The 20,468-nt window shown below is 41.3% G+C and overlaps 3 protein-coding genes across 4 annotated transcripts; 2 read left to right on the forward strand and 1 right to left on the reverse strand.

Moving 5' to 3' along the window:
- The first annotated feature begins 512 nt into the window (after positions 1-512).
- smpd1 (sphingomyelin phosphodiesterase 1) lies at positions 513-6,788 on the forward strand. Its single transcript, XM_080040949.1, has 9 exons — positions 513-662; positions 836-1,074; positions 1,398-1,718; positions 2,188-2,468; positions 2,780-2,953; positions 3,796-3,967; positions 4,487-4,563; positions 5,211-5,356; positions 5,431-6,788. The coding sequence occupies exons 2-9, from the start codon at positions 865-867 to the stop codon at positions 5,838-5,840; spliced, it is 1,791 nt and encodes a 596-aa protein (XP_079897075.1). The 5' UTR covers positions 513-662; positions 836-864; the 3' UTR covers positions 5,841-6,788.
- Positions 6,789-7,472: 684 nt separating this feature from the next.
- tpte (transmembrane phosphatase with tensin homology) lies at positions 7,473-15,293 on the reverse strand. 2 transcript variants are annotated; one of them, XM_080040418.1, is made up of 19 exons: positions 15,097-15,293; positions 14,592-14,682; positions 14,276-14,356; positions 14,137-14,184; positions 13,883-14,044; positions 12,986-13,105; positions 12,175-12,274; positions 11,985-12,048; positions 11,798-11,862; positions 11,519-11,579; positions 11,347-11,428; positions 9,292-9,380; positions 9,088-9,149; positions 8,908-8,988; positions 8,429-8,534; positions 8,228-8,325; positions 8,035-8,130; positions 7,858-7,928; positions 7,473-7,713 (listed from the first exon to the last, which is right to left on the reverse strand). In XM_080040418.1, exons 1-19 carry the CDS (start codon positions 15,212-15,214, stop codon positions 7,608-7,610), a joined length of 1,701 nt encoding a protein of 566 aa, XP_079896544.1. In that variant the 5' UTR covers positions 15,215-15,293; the 3' UTR covers positions 7,473-7,607. The 2 variants fall into 2 exon arrangements, with proteins under 2 accessions (XP_079896544.1, XP_079896545.1); XM_080040419.1 differs by lacking the exon at positions 15,097-15,293 and adding an exon at positions 14,925-15,036.
- A 1,549-nt stretch (positions 15,294-16,842) lies between these two features.
- Positions 16,843-20,465, forward strand: fgl1b (fibrinogen like 1B; the record flags this gene model as incomplete). The annotated part of the gene is made up of 9 exons (XM_080040940.1): positions 16,843-16,848; positions 16,948-17,049; positions 17,230-17,491; positions 19,118-19,277; positions 19,413-19,510; positions 19,622-19,710; positions 19,795-19,920; positions 20,018-20,082; positions 20,285-20,465. The coding sequence occupies 9 exons, from the start codon at positions 16,843-16,845 to the stop codon at positions 20,463-20,465; spliced, it is 1,089 nt and encodes a 362-aa protein (XP_079897066.1).
- Between the last annotated feature and the right edge of the window lie 3 nt (positions 20,466-20,468).

The raw sequence follows: 20,468 nt of genomic DNA on the forward strand, positions 1-20,468 counted from the left end.
CAAAAGTTCAATTTGAGTATGCATTGCCCTTTTTTGAGGCTTGGTAAGCCTTTGCTAGGCCTATAACAATGGTATGGCATCTTGTATTTATTTTAGGGGTAGGCTATATGGGATTGGCTGTGTGGATTTATATTTTGACATTGTTTCTGGACTAATGCTACTATGTAGGCTAACTAACATAATGGTGCAGCATTGAGGTATTTCCTCTTTTGAAAGCACGAAATGGAAACAAAGTATAAGCTTACAAGTATACCTATGCTGGTCAGAATAGGGCAAACAAGCTGTAGGCCTAAGTTAATTGCATTTTAATTGCTTAATAGAAAAATATAATTTATAAATGTGAAGTACACTTCGAACAAGTGATATCAGCTGCTGTTTAAGTAACAATTGGCTCGGAAGCATAGGTAGTATAATAAAGCTCGGAAGTCGGAAGGTGAGTAAAAAAAAGTATTTGACACGTGACTAGTCAGCTGACTGGCTGAGGCTTTCACAAGACCGAGCGGGTCGAAGCTCGCACATCACAACAAGCAGCGTGCTGTCAAACGGAGAGCACATAAGAGGGCTTGTCGAGCTTGTTTCAGTACGCGGAAGCGGTAACGTATTCAATAGTCACCTGTCTGTGTTAAGCTCACCCCGGGAAGAAGACGACGTTTTTGTTTAAGGTACGGTGGCAAAGGAGTAGCCTATAGTCAGCTACTTTGTTAGCAGGCTGTTGTCGTGGTTTGTGTCGAAGTGGGGGTGGGGGGTCCTCCTTTAAACGTGTGGTGTGTATGTTGAGGTGTTAGTGTTACTTCCTTGACTTGTGTCTTTCTGCTCTTACTAATGTCCCTCACAGCGGCTGCAAACAAATCGGCGTGCGCAACAATGAGGCTGCACGAGCAGCTGGTGCTGATGACCTGCACTCTGGCTTTGATGTCACCTCTGCTTGGCTCGTGTCATCCAGCACAAACTTCAGAGCAGCCAAGGCTGGTGTTTATTGAGAAGTTTAGCCGCCCAGGGGTCGGATTTAACTGGCGAAATGTCACCTGCCCTTTTTGCAAAGCTATTTTCACCATCCTTGACATCGCCCTCCTGGTAATACACATTTCTTATTTTTGTTAGGTTACTATACCAATCAGCCAGTAAGTCCATACATCTGTTTGCTAATTGGCAAACAGAAGTGAGGAAATACACTCACTGATGTATTTTTATGAACTAAAAATGTAACAAAACAAATCCAGACATGTCTACACCAATTGTACTGGGACTAACTAATGCAGTGATACTTCATTTTGCATATTCAAATCAATTCAAGAAGTTTTGAGGATTTCACATGAGGCATTATGTGTTATGGCCCTTTTCAGGTTCATCGCAAAACCCCTTCCCTAATCCTCTTCTGTCTTTCTTGCCCCTCCTAGACTGACGCCAATGAAGAGCGAGTGGCCGTCGCAGTAGTTCAGGCATGTATCCATCTCCACCTGGCCGATGAGCATGTATGTCGAGAGATAGCGCAGTTGTTCAGGGATGACTTCATCCGGGCCCTGCAGGAGTCTTTTCTGTGGCCCACTGAAGCGTGTGCCATTCTGGTGGGTCCTTCATGTGGCAAGTTTGACATCTACGCCCCCTGGAACATCACCTTGCCAAAGGTCCCTAAGCCACCTGTTACACCGCCCTCACCTCCACAACCTGGTTCTCCACAGAGCAGGGTCCTGTTTCTTACTGACATCCACTGGGACAAGGTGAGTGTGTGTGCTGTTCAGAGATTAGCCAAAGCAATAGTTTTTTGAACCCCCAGAAAGCTATAGGTTTTAAAGGTCTCATATAGTGCACATTTTCAGCTTCAAAATTTGAATTTCCTCCCTAAGAAAACTTTTTTTTAATGGTGTAGTGTCCAACAAAACCCTTTTTATATGTATCACAGTGGGTGCCATTTATAAATCTCCTCAATAGTTTGGCATAATAGTTGAACTTTTTTTTAAATATGTGTGATAACATGCAATCATGAGTTGCTTTAAATGGAATTGTATTGATTTAGGACCGGGGTTGAGGTCAAACCAACCATAAAAAGCAGATTCAAGTGAATTATTTACTTTGAAGAAATGTTGCAATTTACTGTGAAATTTGGAATGTCTAACCAGAAAACGGTAGGGGTTATTTAGCCCACCTGACTTGTGTTTGCTATTAAAAGAAAACCCTTTCCACCAACAGGACTATGCAGCTGGCAGCGCCGCAGACTGCAAGGACCCTCTGTGCTGTCGTAATGACTCCAACGCACGCAGATGGAGGAAGAGGGAGGCCGGGTACTGGGGAACCTACAGCAAGTGTGACCTGCCTCTACGGACAGTGGAGAACCTCCTGGTGAACGCAGCCACCGCCGGGCCCTGGGACTGGGTCTACTGGACCGGAGACATACCGGCACACAATGTCTGGTCTCAGACTAGGAAACAGCAGCTGACAGAGCTTACTGTCATCTCAAGCCTCATCCACAAGTAATTTTTTTTCTTTAGGATTAACCTCCATTTGAGTAAAATCATAATTGCTTCTTTCACACATAACAGTGGATGTGTAGTCTACCTACTACTGCTGCAGATAACTTTACCAGTAACCGCTCAACCGTAAGAGTTTTTAATAGAAGTTTTGAAATGGTGTTGTAATGTCACAGAACCTAATTCAACCTCCAGAACATGCTGAAAAAAGTGAGGGTGTGTTTGCTGCTGTGATCAGATGTTTTGTCATGTGTTACTTGGAATTTATCCAAACAGCTATCAACCTCCCCCCCCCCCCCCTGTCTTCTGTCCAGACACCTGGGACCTAATGTGACAGTTTACCCAGCTATAGGGAACCACGAGAGTACGCCGGTGAACAGCTTCCCACCGCCCTTTATTCATGGCAACAAGTCCTGCGCCTGGCTCTATGACACAATGGCAGAGGAATGGGCACCATGGTTACCAGAGCAGGCTTTGAAGACTTTGAGGTACTATCGTTTTCTATCTAAATGTGTATATCCAGCAAAGGGTTTGTTACAGATTTTAAAGTAGGAACTGTTTTTGTCTGATTTCATATCCCGCTATTTGTGTACAGCAGTGGTCACATTTCTCAGAATCTTGTTCCCTTTAGACGTTTAGTTTTTTGAGGGGCGCCCCTAGAGCCTGCATTTGACTTTTTGTCCTTAAAGAGGACCTATTATACTACTTTTCTGGTCTTAATTTCTTGTTTTACACTGCTATAGAGCAACCTGACACGAATCACATCACAAAAAACTATGTAGATTTTCGGGAAGCTCTTTCTCTTATTTTGGCGATCCAGCACATCCTGTCAACACTTGAGTGTGTGTGCTTCGGCAATCTCCGCTCCCTCCGCCTGTGCATCGGCCATCTCCGCTACCCTCCCCCCCCCCTCCTGCAAACCCCACTCCGTTGTGATTGGTTACCTTCCTTCCGAAACACTTTCAGTGGCGGGAAGCGCGAGCATGGACCTATAAGGGCGCGAGGCAGACGCGAACAGGGAAGTGACAGCATTACCATACATGGAAACATCCGCGTGGTCACATCACCAATTTTTATGCGACGTCACCAATTATGAAAGGGTAGACCGCTATGAAGACGTGACTTCTCGACTGGCTAGAATAGTGTTTAGTGCTCTGCACAGACACCCCAGACGGTCAGCAGGGAATACGTCGAAATGCATGTAAGTCATTATTTGATAATTTAGTATGGTTAAGCATGACTATGAATCATCATAACAACGTTTATAGGTCATAAAAGTCAAAAAGCATCATAGGTCCTCTTTAAACTGCTCCCTCGGGTGTCATTTCAGATATGCAGGATTCTACACACTGGAGATTCAGCCTGGTCTAAGGGTGGTCTCTCTCAACATGAACTTTTGTGCTCGAGAGAACTTCTGGTTGATGGTGAACTCCACCGATCCTGCTAATCAGCTGCAGTGGCTGGTCCATGTTCTCCAGGCCAGCGAGGACAAGGGAGAGAAGGTGAGTAGAGCAGCAAAAACAAAAGCTTGATAAAGGTATACTTTGTAACTTTGGGTGTCTCAGATACTAACATTTTATAAGGTATTTTCTCATGACTGAATAAACAACTTTCCTTAGCTACTTTAAAAGCTAATGTTTTTAATGCTGCTGTTTACCGCAGTTTTGTTTACAAACATATTCTAGTCTTGTGTTTGGTTCCAGGTGTCTCCAAAATAATTTCATTTATGATGATAGAAATACTCGATACTATAAATTTCCGGTGGACAAAATATGCTTTGTAAACAAATCCCCTCCCCTGAAACCACACAGTGCACTGTTTTTAAGATGAAGGAACATGGTGTAGTTGAAGAGGCTCAGGTTAATGTCCTGCCTTAGTCATGTGCATCACGCTAGATATGGATTATGACTCTATGGTGTTCTCATTTAACTTTCCTTTAGTAATGTTACTTCAAAAAATAGAATGTATTTTATAAGTGGCTTAATATTTTCAATACGTTGTCATCTCGTTCTTTTATTTAGGTGCATATCATTGGTCACATCCCACCTGGCCTGTGTCTTGGCAGCTGGAGCTGGAACTACTATCACATTATCAATAGGTAGCTACACTGTTCATTTAAACCTAAAGATGCAGAATATCAAAACTGTTAAAAATCAAACTGCAGTGCAGAAAAGACAATTTGCCAAAGAGCATCATTTGGTGTGTTTGCATGCTTCCGTCACTGAGGGAAGAGGCCATAGTTATTTGCACAGTGTTGTGGTTTTTTCTTGTATTGTACCAAGTGACATTATCAGTAAATTGAGTGTAATGTGGAACACTCAGATATATAACTTTTTTTTTATACCCAAAAGAAAATGTATTTATATTTTTTAAATTTAAATAAGAAATGTAATGTCCTATAAATGCTACATGGGTATTATCACTGCCAAGTGGATTGCCAGTATATGTAATCAATCCCGATTAGCAGTAGTCTAGGTCTATTGGGGTAATCTGCAGTAGTGAAGTTGTCAGATAAATGTTTGGTTGACTTATTTCAAGCAACAATTTCACTTCCCCTTCGTTTCTCCTGTGGTTGTGTGTGTCTGGTAAGTTAATAAATATGGAAGTTGTTTTATTTTTTTTTAATTTGAGGCCCATGGCATACTGTAGTTCTACATGTTTTGTAGAAGTTGCCTCATGCAACGGCCTGACTTTTTGCAATCGCCCAATTACGAGTCGTTTTTATCTTTCTCTACCTTTTCTCAGGTATGAAAGTACAATTACCGGACAGTTTTTTGGTCATACACATCTGGATGAGTTCCAAATGTTTTATGATGAGGCCACCATGACCCGCCCATTGGGAATGGCATTCATTGCTCCTAGTGTCACTACATACATTAATCTTAACCCAGGTGAGTTGAAAACTAGTTATTTCAGAATCCACAAAAAGGTCTACAATACTTTTTAACCATCATTCTCCTTCCAGGTTACCGGGTCTACTATGTGGATGGGAATTACCAAGGCAGCTCTCGGCTGGTGCTTGACCATGAGACCTACATCCTTAACCTGACGGAGGTAAACCACGGTTCAGGTGGCCCCGAAAAGAACCCCCAATGGAAGCTACTGTACCGTGCCACTGAGGCTTATGGCCTGGCAAGTCTGTTCCCTGCGGACTGCGAGGGGCTGATGCGGACCTTTATCAATGATGACCGGGCTTTCCAGAAGTTCTGGTACTTCAGACACAAAGGGCATGTGTCGGAGCCCTGCAAGGAGACATGCAAAACCGCAGTGCTGTGCTTTCTGCGAAGCGGGCGGTACGATGAGCTGGAGCAGTGCGACCTCCTTAATGGTTTTCACGGGAACTTGGCCCGGGCTGCCAGAAAAACCCTTTGCTGACCCATGGGAGTTTGCTCTGACTGAGGGTGGTGGGGAAAGCAATATAACCATATAAATTGAGCCCAAATGTGTATGATTCCTGCTGCTGGCTGACTAACAAGGATGGTTTTTCTTTGACAGCTGAGTGATTTGAGCTATGGCTCATTAATGAAGTTTATGTGGATTTTGTAAACCTGACGTTGAGTTGGGTTTTACAAAGACAACCGATTGTGATTTGCAACATGCCTTGGTTTTTTCAGCTGCTCTTTCGCAATGTCCCTTGGGTTCTGTTTACTTGAAAAGCACAGAATTGCAGGAGTTCAGTTCAGTTTTCATGATTTTGGCACTTCTACCTTAAAATTGCCTTGTATCTAGGAGACTAGTCTTAAACATTGTTAAATGATCACGCAACGTTTGAAACTGCAACGAAGCTTTGTCCTAGAAGGTTTATCAGGAGTATGCACTTCATAAGATCCCCAAACTGTCATCAGACAAGAATTTGGATGTCTTCCAACGCCTTCTTGTGGAAATGTTAAATATAACTGTCCTTTTGACCTACCCACAATGCAATGTTACCATAACGTTTGCTGGCATTTTGCCATACATTTTTTTTTTGTGGCTTCCTACTGTTTTGGTGGGTTGGACCCCAGCCATCACATCTCAGGTTGGAGTATTTCTACATTGCACACTGTCACTGAACATAATCTATAGATTGTAAAGTATCTACCTTAATGCGCAGCACAATTTGCCTTAGTGAAAAGGTCTTCAAACCAGAATGATTAACAGTATTTCACCTGAGTTTTACTTCTTTCTGCACTTAATTGTTTGTTGTTCTCTAGGTTTTACAGAGTAAGTTTGATTGAACCAAAGTTTTACAAGCATGGGTATGGTCTCATTTCTTGGTCTGTGGTGTTACATGAGTATGACTAGTAATGCAATGTGTTAAATGAGCAATAATGTAAAAGAATATGATTTATGAATAAAAGATTTAATCTCTGATTCTTGTGTTTGTTGGGAAGGAAACACTTACAATGTATTGTAAGTCCAAAGTATTGCACTTTATCTGCTTCACAATCTGCTATATGAAAGCGGTGTATAAGCTGCCTAGTACTGACCAGTCAAATCACCAGATGAACGATCCACATCAAAGTCTCAGATACATAGAACCTATAAAACTCAATTCAGCAGGTAAACCCTGGATTGTAAACAGTCTATCAACTGCAGCAGTGAAAGCCTGCTGCCTAAATCTCAAACTTCATCTCAAGGTGGAGCTGTTCTGTGAGCCCCCCACTGAGCACATTAGGTCAGGTTTGAAGATCGGTTTCCAATGAGTCTTCCTGTGTTCTGCTAAACTATTCTGTGGTTTCCATGGTTGCCTCACTGATTACGTCACACTGGGTCGTAGTTAAAGACTCAAGATGATGGACTTTGACAAAGAGAAATAAAGCCCAATCCATCGGCATTATGACATCAGGTGCAAATGTTTTTATGATTCCTTTAATTCTATTTTAGGACTAATCCAAAACCGGTCACCAACTGATTCACATGACTGGTTATCTAATAGTTGTTCTTCACAAAGCCCCCTTATAAATTGCAGTGTATTGCCACGACTCAGAGCAACTGTGCAATCCACATGATTTTATTAATTGGAGGAGCCCACTGCATACAACAACATTTGAACACAAAAACATCGTATGTCTGTCATTCATTTCTTGATTCAATCTACTAAATTATTTTCATCATCCATCAAGTACAACTTTAACAAGCCATTTTATTAAAAAAGGGCTTTTATTCTGGTTCTGAGAAGAACATAGTGACACCAAAGTCCTCCTTGTACAGGTCCCAGGTCTTTGGTTTGTGTGGGTTATCCAGCTCTTCTCTGGGTAGAAACAGCCTGTGGAGATTTCACAGTCAGCACCAATGTTGACACATAATATTAAAACTGTTTTAAGAGCTACAGAGGCAAAACATATTTATTGTCCCACCAATAAAGCAATTCAATTTAACTGATAATTGCATGAGAGCAACATAAACATACTTGTTATCCTCTACGAAGGAGGTATTGAACCAGAAGTAGAACGGAACATCTTCGTATCCTTTTGGAAGACCCTAAAGGGAAAGAACACATTGAATCATAGCACGATAATCCTAAGCACCAGGCTCCCTTACAATGTGTAGTTTACAAAGGTGAACATGCATTAATGCAGGAACTCACAGCACTTGATTCAAACATGACCTTCACATCCCCTTCAACCACAGGCCCATTATGTAGGCTGATGACTGCTGCATTGTTGCCCACATCAGGAAATACCTAAGAAACAAAAAACACCAGAAATGGGTTTATCGCCCCATTCAACTAATGCATCGGCATTACCTGATGAGTGCACATGCCGGAGCGTGACACTTACTGTGCAGTTTTCCTGTTTGGCACACACACACTGAAATACTAGCTCTTTCTTCACGATTATCTTCACCTTGAGATCACTGCCATTACCTTTACCCACGCCTAGGTAAAAAGCATAAAAAGCAGATATTAACACTGGCCCAAAGAGATATGTAAAGGGCAAAGTAACGTACTAAAGTGGGCCTGCGGGTTTGCTGGGTCTGACCTGCTATGGAGTGGATGCGGATGCTCTTGACGCAGAGGCTCTTAGGCGGAGGCAGCTGCCTGTTGAACTTGGTCTTCATGATCTCGTAGTACCCCACGTACCGGCTCTGTGGTTCACGCAGAGACAACCGGGCTAAGACATCTTCATCCACTAATCAGTTTCTAAGGTTTTATGAGGACATTTTATTCATTTTTTCTCCAAAACAATCCATGCAACTCTTAAACTGTCAAGATAAATGCAATATAAAGTATAGTACTGCTGTACAGTAGGTGAAAACAAGCAACATAGTAAATTAAATTACTGATTTGCAATAAAGTGATTCTCAGTTTGAAAAAAGAAATGCAATAATATCAAAAGTATATAACCTTTTGATATTACCACTGGGAGGTGCCAGTCAGAACTAAGTATAATCCTAAAATAAAAATCTAAATAGATGAAATATCTTTTTTGGGTCTGGCCACTGAGTTGCCTGTTTTTACCTGAGAGGGGGTCTCCACTCCCTGAAACTTGGAGCTTCGACTCTTGTCTGTCCTCCTCTCGCCAAAATAGTCCAGACTGTCCTGGTGGAAAAAAATAATAGAAAGAGAGTGTAAGGAAGCAGTCATTGTTTCATTCATTAAACCATTGCTTGGAAAAATCTCACACGCAAAGAGACATACCTTTGCACTTTCAAATTGGTCACTGTCGATAAACCAGGTGCACACCAAAGTACCTGTGCGTCCTGTGAAAAAGCCGCAGCATATTTGAATAATGTTAAGAGTTATACCTTGTCAGCAGCACATATTGAAAACCAAGAATAAAAGTTACTTATTTTAAAACAGCTGCCCACCAAATTAATGTATTTGTTAAACTCTAATATTTACCTTTCCCTCCTTTACAGTGAATAGCAATGATGTTCTTGGGATCAGCCGACATCCACTCCCTCACATTTGCTGTGTATTTCAGCATGTCCCTGAGACAGTAAAGCAAACAATGAAAAAGACACTATCTGACCTATAATGGTAGCGATACATCCTGCTTCTGTATGTGTTAAAGAGGCTCCGCGATTATAAAGAACCTGGCCGTATCACTGGCATGAGCCGATCATGCGCTCGGTGCATGCTCATGCGCGCGCTTATTGATTAGGAGCGGAGCCGCAAACTGCTGAGGAGGAGAGAGAGAAAAGGAGAGAAGGAAAGGCGGCAGAGTGATTGTGTTTGCGGACGGAGTTTGGAGTTTTTCCCCAATAAGCAGGGCCGCCTTTATGCACGGGCTTACCTGGGCTGAAGCCCCAGGGCCTTTTTTTACTGTCTCAATATAGGCCCCTGATCTAAGAAGGCCCCGAACATTGTCATTTAAAACAATACATTATTGACTGGCTCATGATAGGCCCCTAAACTTCGTAGGGGGGGCGGGCGTACGGAGAACAGGGGCCTATCATGAACAAGTAAAGAAAAAAAAATAAATAAATCACATTATTTTTGGCCTATGAAGATCAAGGGGCCTATCATTCACCAGTAAATTGTTGTTATTTTTGTTTAAATAACATTGTTCGGGGCAATGCAGATCAAGGGCCTATATTGAGTTGAGCCATTAAAAACAAAACGAAGAGTTCAAAGAGAGAAGTAGCTTTGGGATAAGGGATTATTTAAAAAAAAATTGGAATGCTGAATGACTGGATTTTTTAAACCTGTATATTTTTGTTTCTGCTTTTTGGTATTTCTGTGTCTCCAAATTATTCCAGAAAATAGCTCACATAGGACACAGTTGATTTAGCCTTAGTTTTCTTCTCAAAGTGCACCAGATTGATGCATTTTACTTTAAAAGGTTCAAATTTTTCTTCCGGGGGGCATGCCCCCGGACCCTCCTAAAAGGTCCTGGGACCCCACCGCTGTCTCTTCAATAACTTGGAAAAACACTGTAACCAACCATGTGTGTTTGGTTATTAAAAGTCATTAGACCAGGAGGGGGTTACCTTAAGTGATTTTGTATTTCATCAATAGAGATATTGTGGTGTAGACAAACATGGCTTTAACGCATCTGTATTGTAAGACCGCCAACCGGGGGGGCCTACGAAACCTCTCAGCCCCAGGGCCTAGTGGCAGGTAAAGGCAGCCCTGCCAATAAGAAGTGTGCGTCATTGAAGATTTGTAAGTGACGATAACCTGAGTTGTTTGTATGTTTTTGTTAAGTATCTAAGCAACTGTTTAATGTTGTAATGTCCCGTTTTAGAGCCTCACACATTTACCGTCTTTAATGCCAATTGTATTAGATGTCAGTTATTTCTCCCTAGTATTTTACCGGGGCATTTATGCTGTTAGGTGAATGTTAGCATCTTCTGTTAACTATGTTAATCCCATGTGAAGGCCTACTGGCATCAATGCATATCCTGGTATTGACTTGTATAATCATTTTCCCTATGTTAATTACTTAGACTGTCATGCTAGTTGTAGTGTGCATGCATTATAGAAATGTATGGTTATTATGAATGTGGTTATGACGTAATTATTTGTTTCCCTTGTTTCTGTAGACCACACACACAGATACCCAACAAACCCTACAAACTAAATAAAACTGCCATTACATTGGACAAACCAAGAAAGCAGTATTCCAGTGTTTTGATTGACACTCCGTGGTGACAGCTATTATCCTATAAACCTACCCTCATCTACAGTATGTGTTCATACTACTGCTCGATAGGAATTTTTACACTTAATTACAATTTTGCAAATGTGGTGAGCATGCTCTCTAAAATAAGATAAGAGACTTTATTGACACAACACAGGGAAATTCAAGCGTCATTTACAGTTGTTTTGGTTGGTTCAATGTCAACCGGCGGCATTTTTATTATGTAGTATACTTTACTATAAGAACAAAATGATATATTGTAGGTGAGAGGTGAAAGCAAAAATGACACCACAACAAAAAGCTTTACTCACTCCAAGGAGGGGACGTTGTGGTCATCAATGAACACCCGTTCTACCTTGTAGTGGAAGAACTGGGGATCGTAGCCTTTCTCACCTGGAAACAAAAGATGACATTGACCTAGTTTTTGTAGTTATACACAAAAGTGAATACAGAGCATGTGACAAGCAAGGGGTGCCACCTAACTGCACAGGTTGTAAACTTTGTAGTGGCCTTCGTGTTTAGTGTCCAGGAACCTCGCCACTTCCTGCACAGAGGGAGAGGAAAAATATGTCAAAACACTTGTGTGTGTGTGTGTGTGTGTGTGTACTTCTGTGGGTCCTTGTATCAATGGGGAATAAAGATTTGTTTGTAATTTGTTGTAATTAGATCAAAACCATCTAAAGTGAGTGGTGGAGGTGCACCTGTGCATGTTGGGATGGATTTTAATGTGCATGTATACCCAGGGCGTGTCACTACTTTAACCTTGATTGGGTTCCTGTAGAATGACTGCTTCCCAGAGGAGGGGAAAGACATGGCGATGACGCGGTCTAGAGAAGTAGATAAACATGCAAACAAATATGATTAAAATAAGTTGTAATTGTCAAGTTGTGTATTTGAGGTGTACTGTCTGACATGTCCGTATGCCTTGTGTACTCTATGTAACAGGTACCTGTGACATAGGTGAGGTCAAGGTCAAATCCGTCCTTCTGATAACGCCGCTTGTTCTCAGAAACCTGACGAAGTAACGCATCTCTTTATGCCAACGCTACACATTTGCAATCCTCCAGGAGACTCCAGTGAACTTCACTACATTTAGTTGTTCATAGTTTTCCATTGCTCCTATACAAAGGTGATCTTACCATCCTCCTAGTGACCTTCTCCAGCTCTTTCCTCTGAGCTGCCAGTCTGAAAACCCTCACCAGGATGATGATTCTCAGGAAACGAAGGAACGACACCACTCTGATAAAGAATATAGGAGAAAAATATATAAAACCCTTTGAATCACTTAACAAACGCTAACGTGTTAATGGCATTGAGCATAATTTACTCTTACAGAAGGTTAATGTTATGTTAAGCAATATGGTTGAATTCAATATTACTGAATATAATCTTTTAATAATAGTATGCTCAATATTATAAATAATTTAACAGTATTTTAAGTATTAGTATATTTTCCATATGGCTTATTAATGAAAATTGTGCTTTGGTGTCCACTGCTCAGATTACTGATAAATTATCTGAGATTTAACTTAATTTAAATACTCATTAAATGTTCGTTCTGCTTGATATGAAAATATTAAAAAGACAATCCAATGTCATTATTATATTAATCCACTGATGCCATAGCATTATAACACATATACAGTAAACAGAGCTCCCATTTAAAAGATTCATACAGCTTTTGGAGTATTACTATACTGTACAGGAGGATGCATGACAAGTCAAAGGTCTAGCACACCCACACAGGTGTTTCCAATAACCCCGGGTGATTAGACCTACAGTCAGGTGGCGCTAATCTGGTCATAACGTGACATCACCTTACTCTATGGACTAATGTGAATGACAGATGTGTAAATTGTCCCACCCTCCCTGTCACAAGACGGAGACACAACTGAATGAGTCATTTCTAGTCATATTAAATGTCCGATGCAGGGGGAATGCCGCCCGTACCTGGGGATGAGACTGGCTCCTGACAGGTCGCTGAAGGTGTAGATCATGGTGACCACCAGCGTGACTACCACAACACAGGCATCTACTATGTTCAGCTTGGAGCTGAAGTAAATGCGGAACCTGAAAAAAAAAACGAGTAAAGCACACATCATGAGACGATTAACATGCTGCAGAGAAAAACATACATTCAAGGTTTGCAGCTAACAGTATGTGCCTGACTCTTAACTTAACTAAACAGTACTGTAGGAGAGATCATTTATTGAGTGACACTACACTAGTACTCCATGGGAACATTCCAATACCCATACTTCCCTGCTATTAAGTATGGTAGATACAGATTTTGGATGTCCCAATACATGATGTCAAATGCAATATCCCGAAAAATGCCCGGATGTCCTTCTCCATCTGGTCGCAATTTTTAGTGCGTAAACCAGCATGCTTTTTGGCAATTCTGACCCACAAACCACTGCACAGCTTAAGTGACGTCACTTCAACTGAATGAGAACACCCAACAGTGCAACAGATATACAGCAAAACAAATACAAGTATAATGATGTCCCAATTGTATGCATACTGCATGCAAACTATGTATTTTTTATGGACAGCTGAAGTATGAATGTAGACCTAGTATAGTAAAAAGAAAGTTCACGATTTGGAACACAGGGCATGTCATTATGTTTCCCAATGTCCAGCCCAAAACATCCCTTTCCATATCCTGTCCCGCTTCCTCTTCGGAGCTTCCTGTTTGACAGCTAATCACGGTCCATTTATGCTGACACGGGACTCTAAGAATCCTTGCGTCACTATTAATCAAGCAGTTGTGCAGTGTTGACCGAAGCTAAAGAAATGGCCACATCACTACATTAACTGCGTGCAAGGCTATGCTTTCTCACTCACCCTTCCACATAGACCCGCAAGAGAACGTCAGCCAGAAAGAAGAAGGAGATGGTGAGGGACACGGCCTCCAGTGCGTCTCCGACCCCTCTGCTCCTGGCTGGTAGAGACATGTCCACAATCACCAGCACAAAGTCCACTATGATCAGTATCATTCCAAATATGCTGGAGGAAATAAGACATCATGAACTCAAACGATGCACAGCAATTATCTCACCAGAATACCCAATTAAGCCCCCTTAAAAAAGGGCACTCACCGAAATCCAAATGACATAACAAAAGGAGATATCTTCTTCCGGATATTGCTGCAAATAAGGAACAGAAGTTATGCTATCTATCCAGTAAACGTGCTTGGGAAAAGCACACTGTACAAAACAAAAAAAAGAGTAAACTTACTAATACATTGTGTCTGGAAGCGCACTCTCATCCTTTCCGTCATCAATCTCCACTTTAGCGTCCTCCATCTTTGCGATGTTTCTAATTAGACATAAAAACAGATCAAATAAACAACATAGGCCTATCTGCACAAAAAGCAGGCTGTAAAGACACGCTGCCCTGCTAAAAAAATAGCACCACATTCACATATAAAAGCAACAGGTCAAACTGACATTACAGGTTCCACTGCAGTAAGATTAAACCCCACACAGACATAATGAAGATTAACCAGGCACCACCACCCACCCCCCCCCCCCCCCCCCCGACCCTTCCTTACCCGTTTACACCTGAATCCGAGCCCGGGTCGAAATAGACAGTAGACATGATGTGTTTGTGTTCCTCCCGACTTGGCTCTGAACGTGTGGTCCCTGAGTTTGAAAATACAGTGTTGAAAAAAAAATTAATGTAAAGGATGAAAAAAGTAGGCATAAAGAAAAAAAAAGTAAGACAAAAACTATCTCTTTAGGTCAGACTTTTTGTAGCTACTTGTATCAATCACCATTGCTCCTAATCACATAGCAACCACCAGATTAGCCGTTGGTGCAAAACTAAAAGCAAAAAATATATCAAATTGTTTGAGAAAAATAAAGCATTCGGGTTTCACAATTACCTCAGAGACCAAGTGGACTACTCAGCCAGCTTGATAACACAGCTAAAAACAGTTACTTTTTGTTAGCTCGTCCAAATTCCCCTTCCCTCTCCTTGACTGTTGTGTTTTTTAAACCGCTCAGACAGAACAAAATGATTAGAAGAAACTAGCTAAACTCGCAGCGCCTGCTTACCGTTTGGACAGTCATTCGTAAAATTATACTGGAGTTTGTCTTGTGACTTCTTGTGAAGACAAAAGGAAGACGGTTCAAAGGTTAACCGGGTGAATTTTTTTTCTCCTCTTCTGTTCATCCAATATTTCTCATCGTTTTTTTTGCAAACGTAGCGGTTTCGGACTTCCTGGAGGAGCTCAGCAATGAAAAACGCTCAGCCTTTTTTCTCTCACTCTCTCTCTCTCTCTCTCTTTCTCCGCTCGCTACTCTTTATTAGTGTGAATGCTGGACCTCAATGCATTGTCAGCACATTTTTGCAGTTAAAATTACTTTAATGCATTTTAAACATATTTTTGCAGTTCAGCATAATTTTTTCATTTCACATTTTCAAACTTTTTCAAAAATGCATACTCCTTCAGCTATCCAGTTTCAGCCTCCAGCATTCACACGCATTTTATTCTGGAAATGCATTTTAGTTAATCTTTCCTCCTCTCAGCCCACTTTCACACCACAACTGACCGAGCTTGGCCATTACTTTCTTGTAGGCCCTACAGTGTTTTATTTATTTAACTAGGCTTACTAGTTTTAGCTTCTAAAAAAGTAGGTCGTTCAGCAGGCTGCTACAGCCTCCTCTTGGTCACATCTCCCTGCTATCCGTCACATCTGGTTTTAATTGAACGTGCATTCCCAACAAGAAGTAGCCTAGTCCATGGTTTTTAAAGTCCAGTCATAGCTGCAAGGTATGACAATGTGTAATTTGTAGTAGCCTAAATGATAGCCCATTGTTCTGCGTAATGTGTAAAAGACAAATTGAAGTAAAAACGGGAAAAAACGTAGACCTAATGTTAATTTATAAAACCATTTAAAAGTGTTTAACAACAAATAAGCTACATTAAAATACATCAGTACTACAGCCAAAAATAGCCTTGAGGCTACATAGACATATATCCTGGGCCCTTAAAAATGCAACTTCAACAATTTAGTATTAAAAAACATTTTTATTTTATTTTACTACTAACCAACACAAGGGGGAGCCATATTATGAATTATCTTTCAAAGTGAAAAATGTGCTGCTTTGTTTCAGTTCATTCATTGTGCATTGAACGTGTACCTTTGTGACTTTTTGAATGTTGGGTGGATACACTGTTCAATTTCAAGAAATGTTTAGCATGCAAAAGTCAACACCAATCCCCTTTGTACATTGATGTTGTTATTTGACATAGTCTTGTCTAAGGGCAAACACTGGGTTGTTTTGCATGAAGGACTTATCTCTATTCTTTAATATAAGCAAATAGTGTGTTGATATAGTGTTTATATTGTGTTAGCTCAAATAACATTTACTTTCTCTTAATTATCACTTCCTTTACTTTATGTGTTTAATGTTCTTTGAGGGCACAATGATAACAATTTAAATCAGTATTTTATGGAAAATAATTCACACACACACGCACTAACAAAAACACACACGGAATATTTAATTTTCGGAGAAAAAATAAGGACATATTAAACTGGTATGTACGGAATGGAGTCCTCCTGAATACCTCTGTCCATGAAGCCATTAGCAGGTCTGGGATCAGCAGCCCTTTCCAAATACTAGAAAGCTTGATAGAGGAGGAAAATAACAAACTGTTTCGAGTTCAGTGTTTGCCAAGGTCAGTCGAGTCTGGATCCCTTTAATGTGGACCATGCAGAACTGGCCCAGCCTATAAATAATACTAAGAGGAAAAGAACACTGAACCTGGACAAAACAAAGGCAGACGTTGTGAAATGAAGGTAGGATTGCAGCGCGGAGGATTTATAAATGTTTGAGTTCATCAGTAGTTGTCTATTCATCAAACTTATTTCCTATATGTATTGTCTTTATAATTTCAGACTAACATTGCCACAAAGCGTTTCCTCCTAAACGCCGTTCCAGAGTTGCTGTTGTTTGCTCTAGTGTGCCAAACCATGGTCTCTTCTACACAGTTGTCCTCAGTAAGTAGCCTTTCCTTCTTTAAGATTTTAAAATATTTGTCTGTATTGGTTTTCCGTGTTTATATTGAAAACATATAGTTCAAAAACATGAAAGCCTATAGTAGTAAAACAAGTGCAGAAATGTCATGTTTATTAAAAATAAATAAATAATAATATTGAAGTTGCTTTTCCCCATTTAAGGCATTGAACTCCTGTGGGCCAGAGGTTGCAGCTCTCAAGCGCAGCATAAGGAACCTGGAGAATAAACTCTTTATTGGAACCTGGCAGGTTGAGCACTTGCAAAGGCACAAATATTTCCGGCCATTGCAACCTGCTGTCCCTAATACTGAAACTGGCACAAGCACTGGTGGGAACCACACCAGCAGTGGGACATTAGACAACTCCGATGTGACACTGACAAATCCACTTCCCCCAGCAGGCAACTTAATCGTTCATGACAAAGGTAAGAAAAGCTCACCACATGTTATATAAGTGTTCTGGCTGTTTTTGTTAAATTACAGTTTCGAATGTGAAATCTGTAGACCCTACAGACTGTGGAGTAATTTACAGTATCTCACAAAAGTGAGGACACCCCTCACATTTCTTCAAATATTTCATTATATCTTTCCATGGGACAACACTGAATAAATTACACTTTGATACAATGTAAAGTAGTCAGTGTACAGCTTGTATAACAGTGTAAATTTACTGTCCCCTCAAAATAACTCGACACACACCATTAATGTCTAAACTGCTGGGAACAAAAGTGAGTACACCCCTAAGAAAAAATGTCCAAATTGGGCCCAAAGTGTCAATATTTTGTGTGGCCACCATTATTTTCCAGCACTGCCTTAACCCTCTTGGGCATGTAGTTCACCAGAGCTTCACAGGTTGCAACTGGAACCCTCTTTCACCCATTCATGACAGCATCACGGAGCTGGTGGATATTAGAGACCTTGCGCTCCTCCACCTTCTGTTTGAGGATGCCCCAAAGATGCTCAATAGGGTTTAAGTCTGGGGACATGCTTGGCCAGGCCATAACCTTTACCCTCAGCTTTTTTAGCAAGCCACTGGTCGTCTTGGAGGTGTGTTTGGGGTCGTTGTCATGTTGCAATACTGCCCTGCGGCCTTGTTTACGAAGGTTGAGTACACGTGCTCAGCGTCATACACAGAGGTTGGCTTTGGAAAATAGACGTATGGGTGCTGCCAGCATTGCTGAAGGGCTTGAAGGGGTGGGGTGTCAGCCTGCCAGTGATCAGACCATACGCCACACACTGCATCATACTGGTCTGCATGGCTGTTGTCCCAGAAGAAAGCCTATTCTAAAGATGATGAACAAGAAACCCCACAAAAAGTTTGCTGAAGACAAGCAGACTACAGACATGGATTACTGCAACCATGTCCAGTGGTCTGATGAGACCAAGATACATTTATTTGGTTCAGATGGTGTTAAGACAACCAGGGGCGGCAACCAGGTGAGGAGTACAAAGACAAGTGTGTCTTGCCTATAGTCAAGCATGGTGGTTGGAGTGTCATAGTCTGGGGCTGCATGAGTGCTGCCAGCACTGGGTATCTACAAGTTCATTGAATTCTAGGTCTCTAATATCCACCAGCTCTGTGATGTTGTCATGAATGACTGGAAGAGGATTCCAGTGGCAATCTGTGAAGCTCTGGTGAACTCCATGCCCAAGAGGGTTAAGGCAGTGCTGGAAAATAATGATGGCAACACAAAATATTGACACTTTGGGCCCAATTTGGACATTTTCACTTAGGGGTGTACTCACTTTTGTTGCCAGCAGTTTAGACATTAATGGCTGTGTCGAGTTATTTTGAGGGGACAGTAAATTTACACTGTTATACAAGCTGCACACTGACTACTTAAAATGGTATCAAAGTGTGATTTATTCAGTGTTGTCCCATGGAGAGATATAATGAACTATTTGAAGAAATGTGAGGGGTGTACTCACTTTTGTGAGATACTGTAATATTCATTTTGCACATCATTTATGTTGTTTATAGGTCCTAAATATGCAACATAAAGTCAATATATTATGAGGAACAAATGTAATCCTCAGTGCTATCTTCCTAGACTGTTCCGAGCTGTTTGACAGACTGAGACCACCAAGCGGGTTTTACCGCATAAGGCCCAAATCCCACCAGGAGCCTTTTTTGGTCTACTGTGACATGGAGGATGGAGGAGGATGGACGGTGTTTCAGAAACGTCGGCATGGAAAAGTTGACTTCAACAGGTAGCAGCCTGAGTACAGTACATGGGTTCTCAAATACGCTTTGCAAAGCCCAGCATCAGATTACAATGTAGGCGTTCAAAGTGCTTACATAGTGGTTTAACTTGAGATAAAACTTCTGCATTACTCTCATTTTAGAGACTGGGTGGACTACAGAGACGGCTTTGGTGACTTCAAACTGTGGAACGATGAATTTTGGTTGGGGAATGAGCACATTTATTCTCTACTCTCAGAGGGTCAGAAGTGATTCAAATCCCAGAAATCCAGTATCACATTTACTTTTATGAGGAATCTTTCGATTAAAAATGGTCTCATATTTTTGTTGCATTTATTTCTTTGCACTGAAGGTAATAACATAGTGAAGATAGATCTAATGGACTGGGATGGAAAGAGAAGCCATGCATTTTATGAGAACTTCAGGATCACAGATGAGGCCGTAAGATCACCAGTTTTTTTCTTCTTGGTCTCAAAAGTAACTGTTATCCCCAACAAACAATACTTGCTCTAATGCCAATTTCAGGACAAATATCGGCTCCAATATGAGGTGTATAGTGGGCAAGCTGGAGATGCTCTGAATGGAGGTGGGGGGATGGTGGAGCACTGGTCTGCTTCCCTCAGTGGCATGCAGTTCAGCACCAGAGATCAGGTAAGGCATCTATTTCCTTTTTCAAACAAAAATAAGATAACCTTTTTAAAAGGTGACAATAACTAAGATTACTGACATTGGTGATGATCATTGGCAGGACAATGACCGGTACCTTCAGGGCAGCTGTGCTCAGGAGAACGAGGCGGGATGGTGGTTCAACAGGTGAGACCTTTCAAATAGATCCACGTGTATACTGTATTACCTTTGGTCCAACTCTGTTATCTTCTGTCTGATTGGTCGTGCACACAGGCATTACCACTTCTACTGTAGATGGGGAAAATAGATGTTGAACATTTAATCGCTTCAGTTTTTCTTTGGTGTAATATTACTCCCTTGAAATGTTGTACTTTCCCTTTATGTACAGGTGTCATGCAGCCAACCTAAATGGGAAGTTCTACCGCAAAGGGAGCTACAAGGGCCGGTATGACAACGGTGTGGTGTGGGGGACCTGGAAAGGCCTTTGGTATTCTCTCAGACACACCACCATGAAGGTGCGGCCACTTGTGTTCTTGGACGTCACAGGCAGCGGGGCAGGAGAAATTTAAAAA

This window comes from Ammodytes marinus (genome assembly GCF_949987685.1).
Source record: "Ammodytes marinus genome assembly, chromosome: 14".
NCBI classification, from domain to species: Eukaryota; Metazoa; Chordata; class Actinopteri; order Uranoscopiformes; family Ammodytidae; genus Ammodytes; species Ammodytes marinus.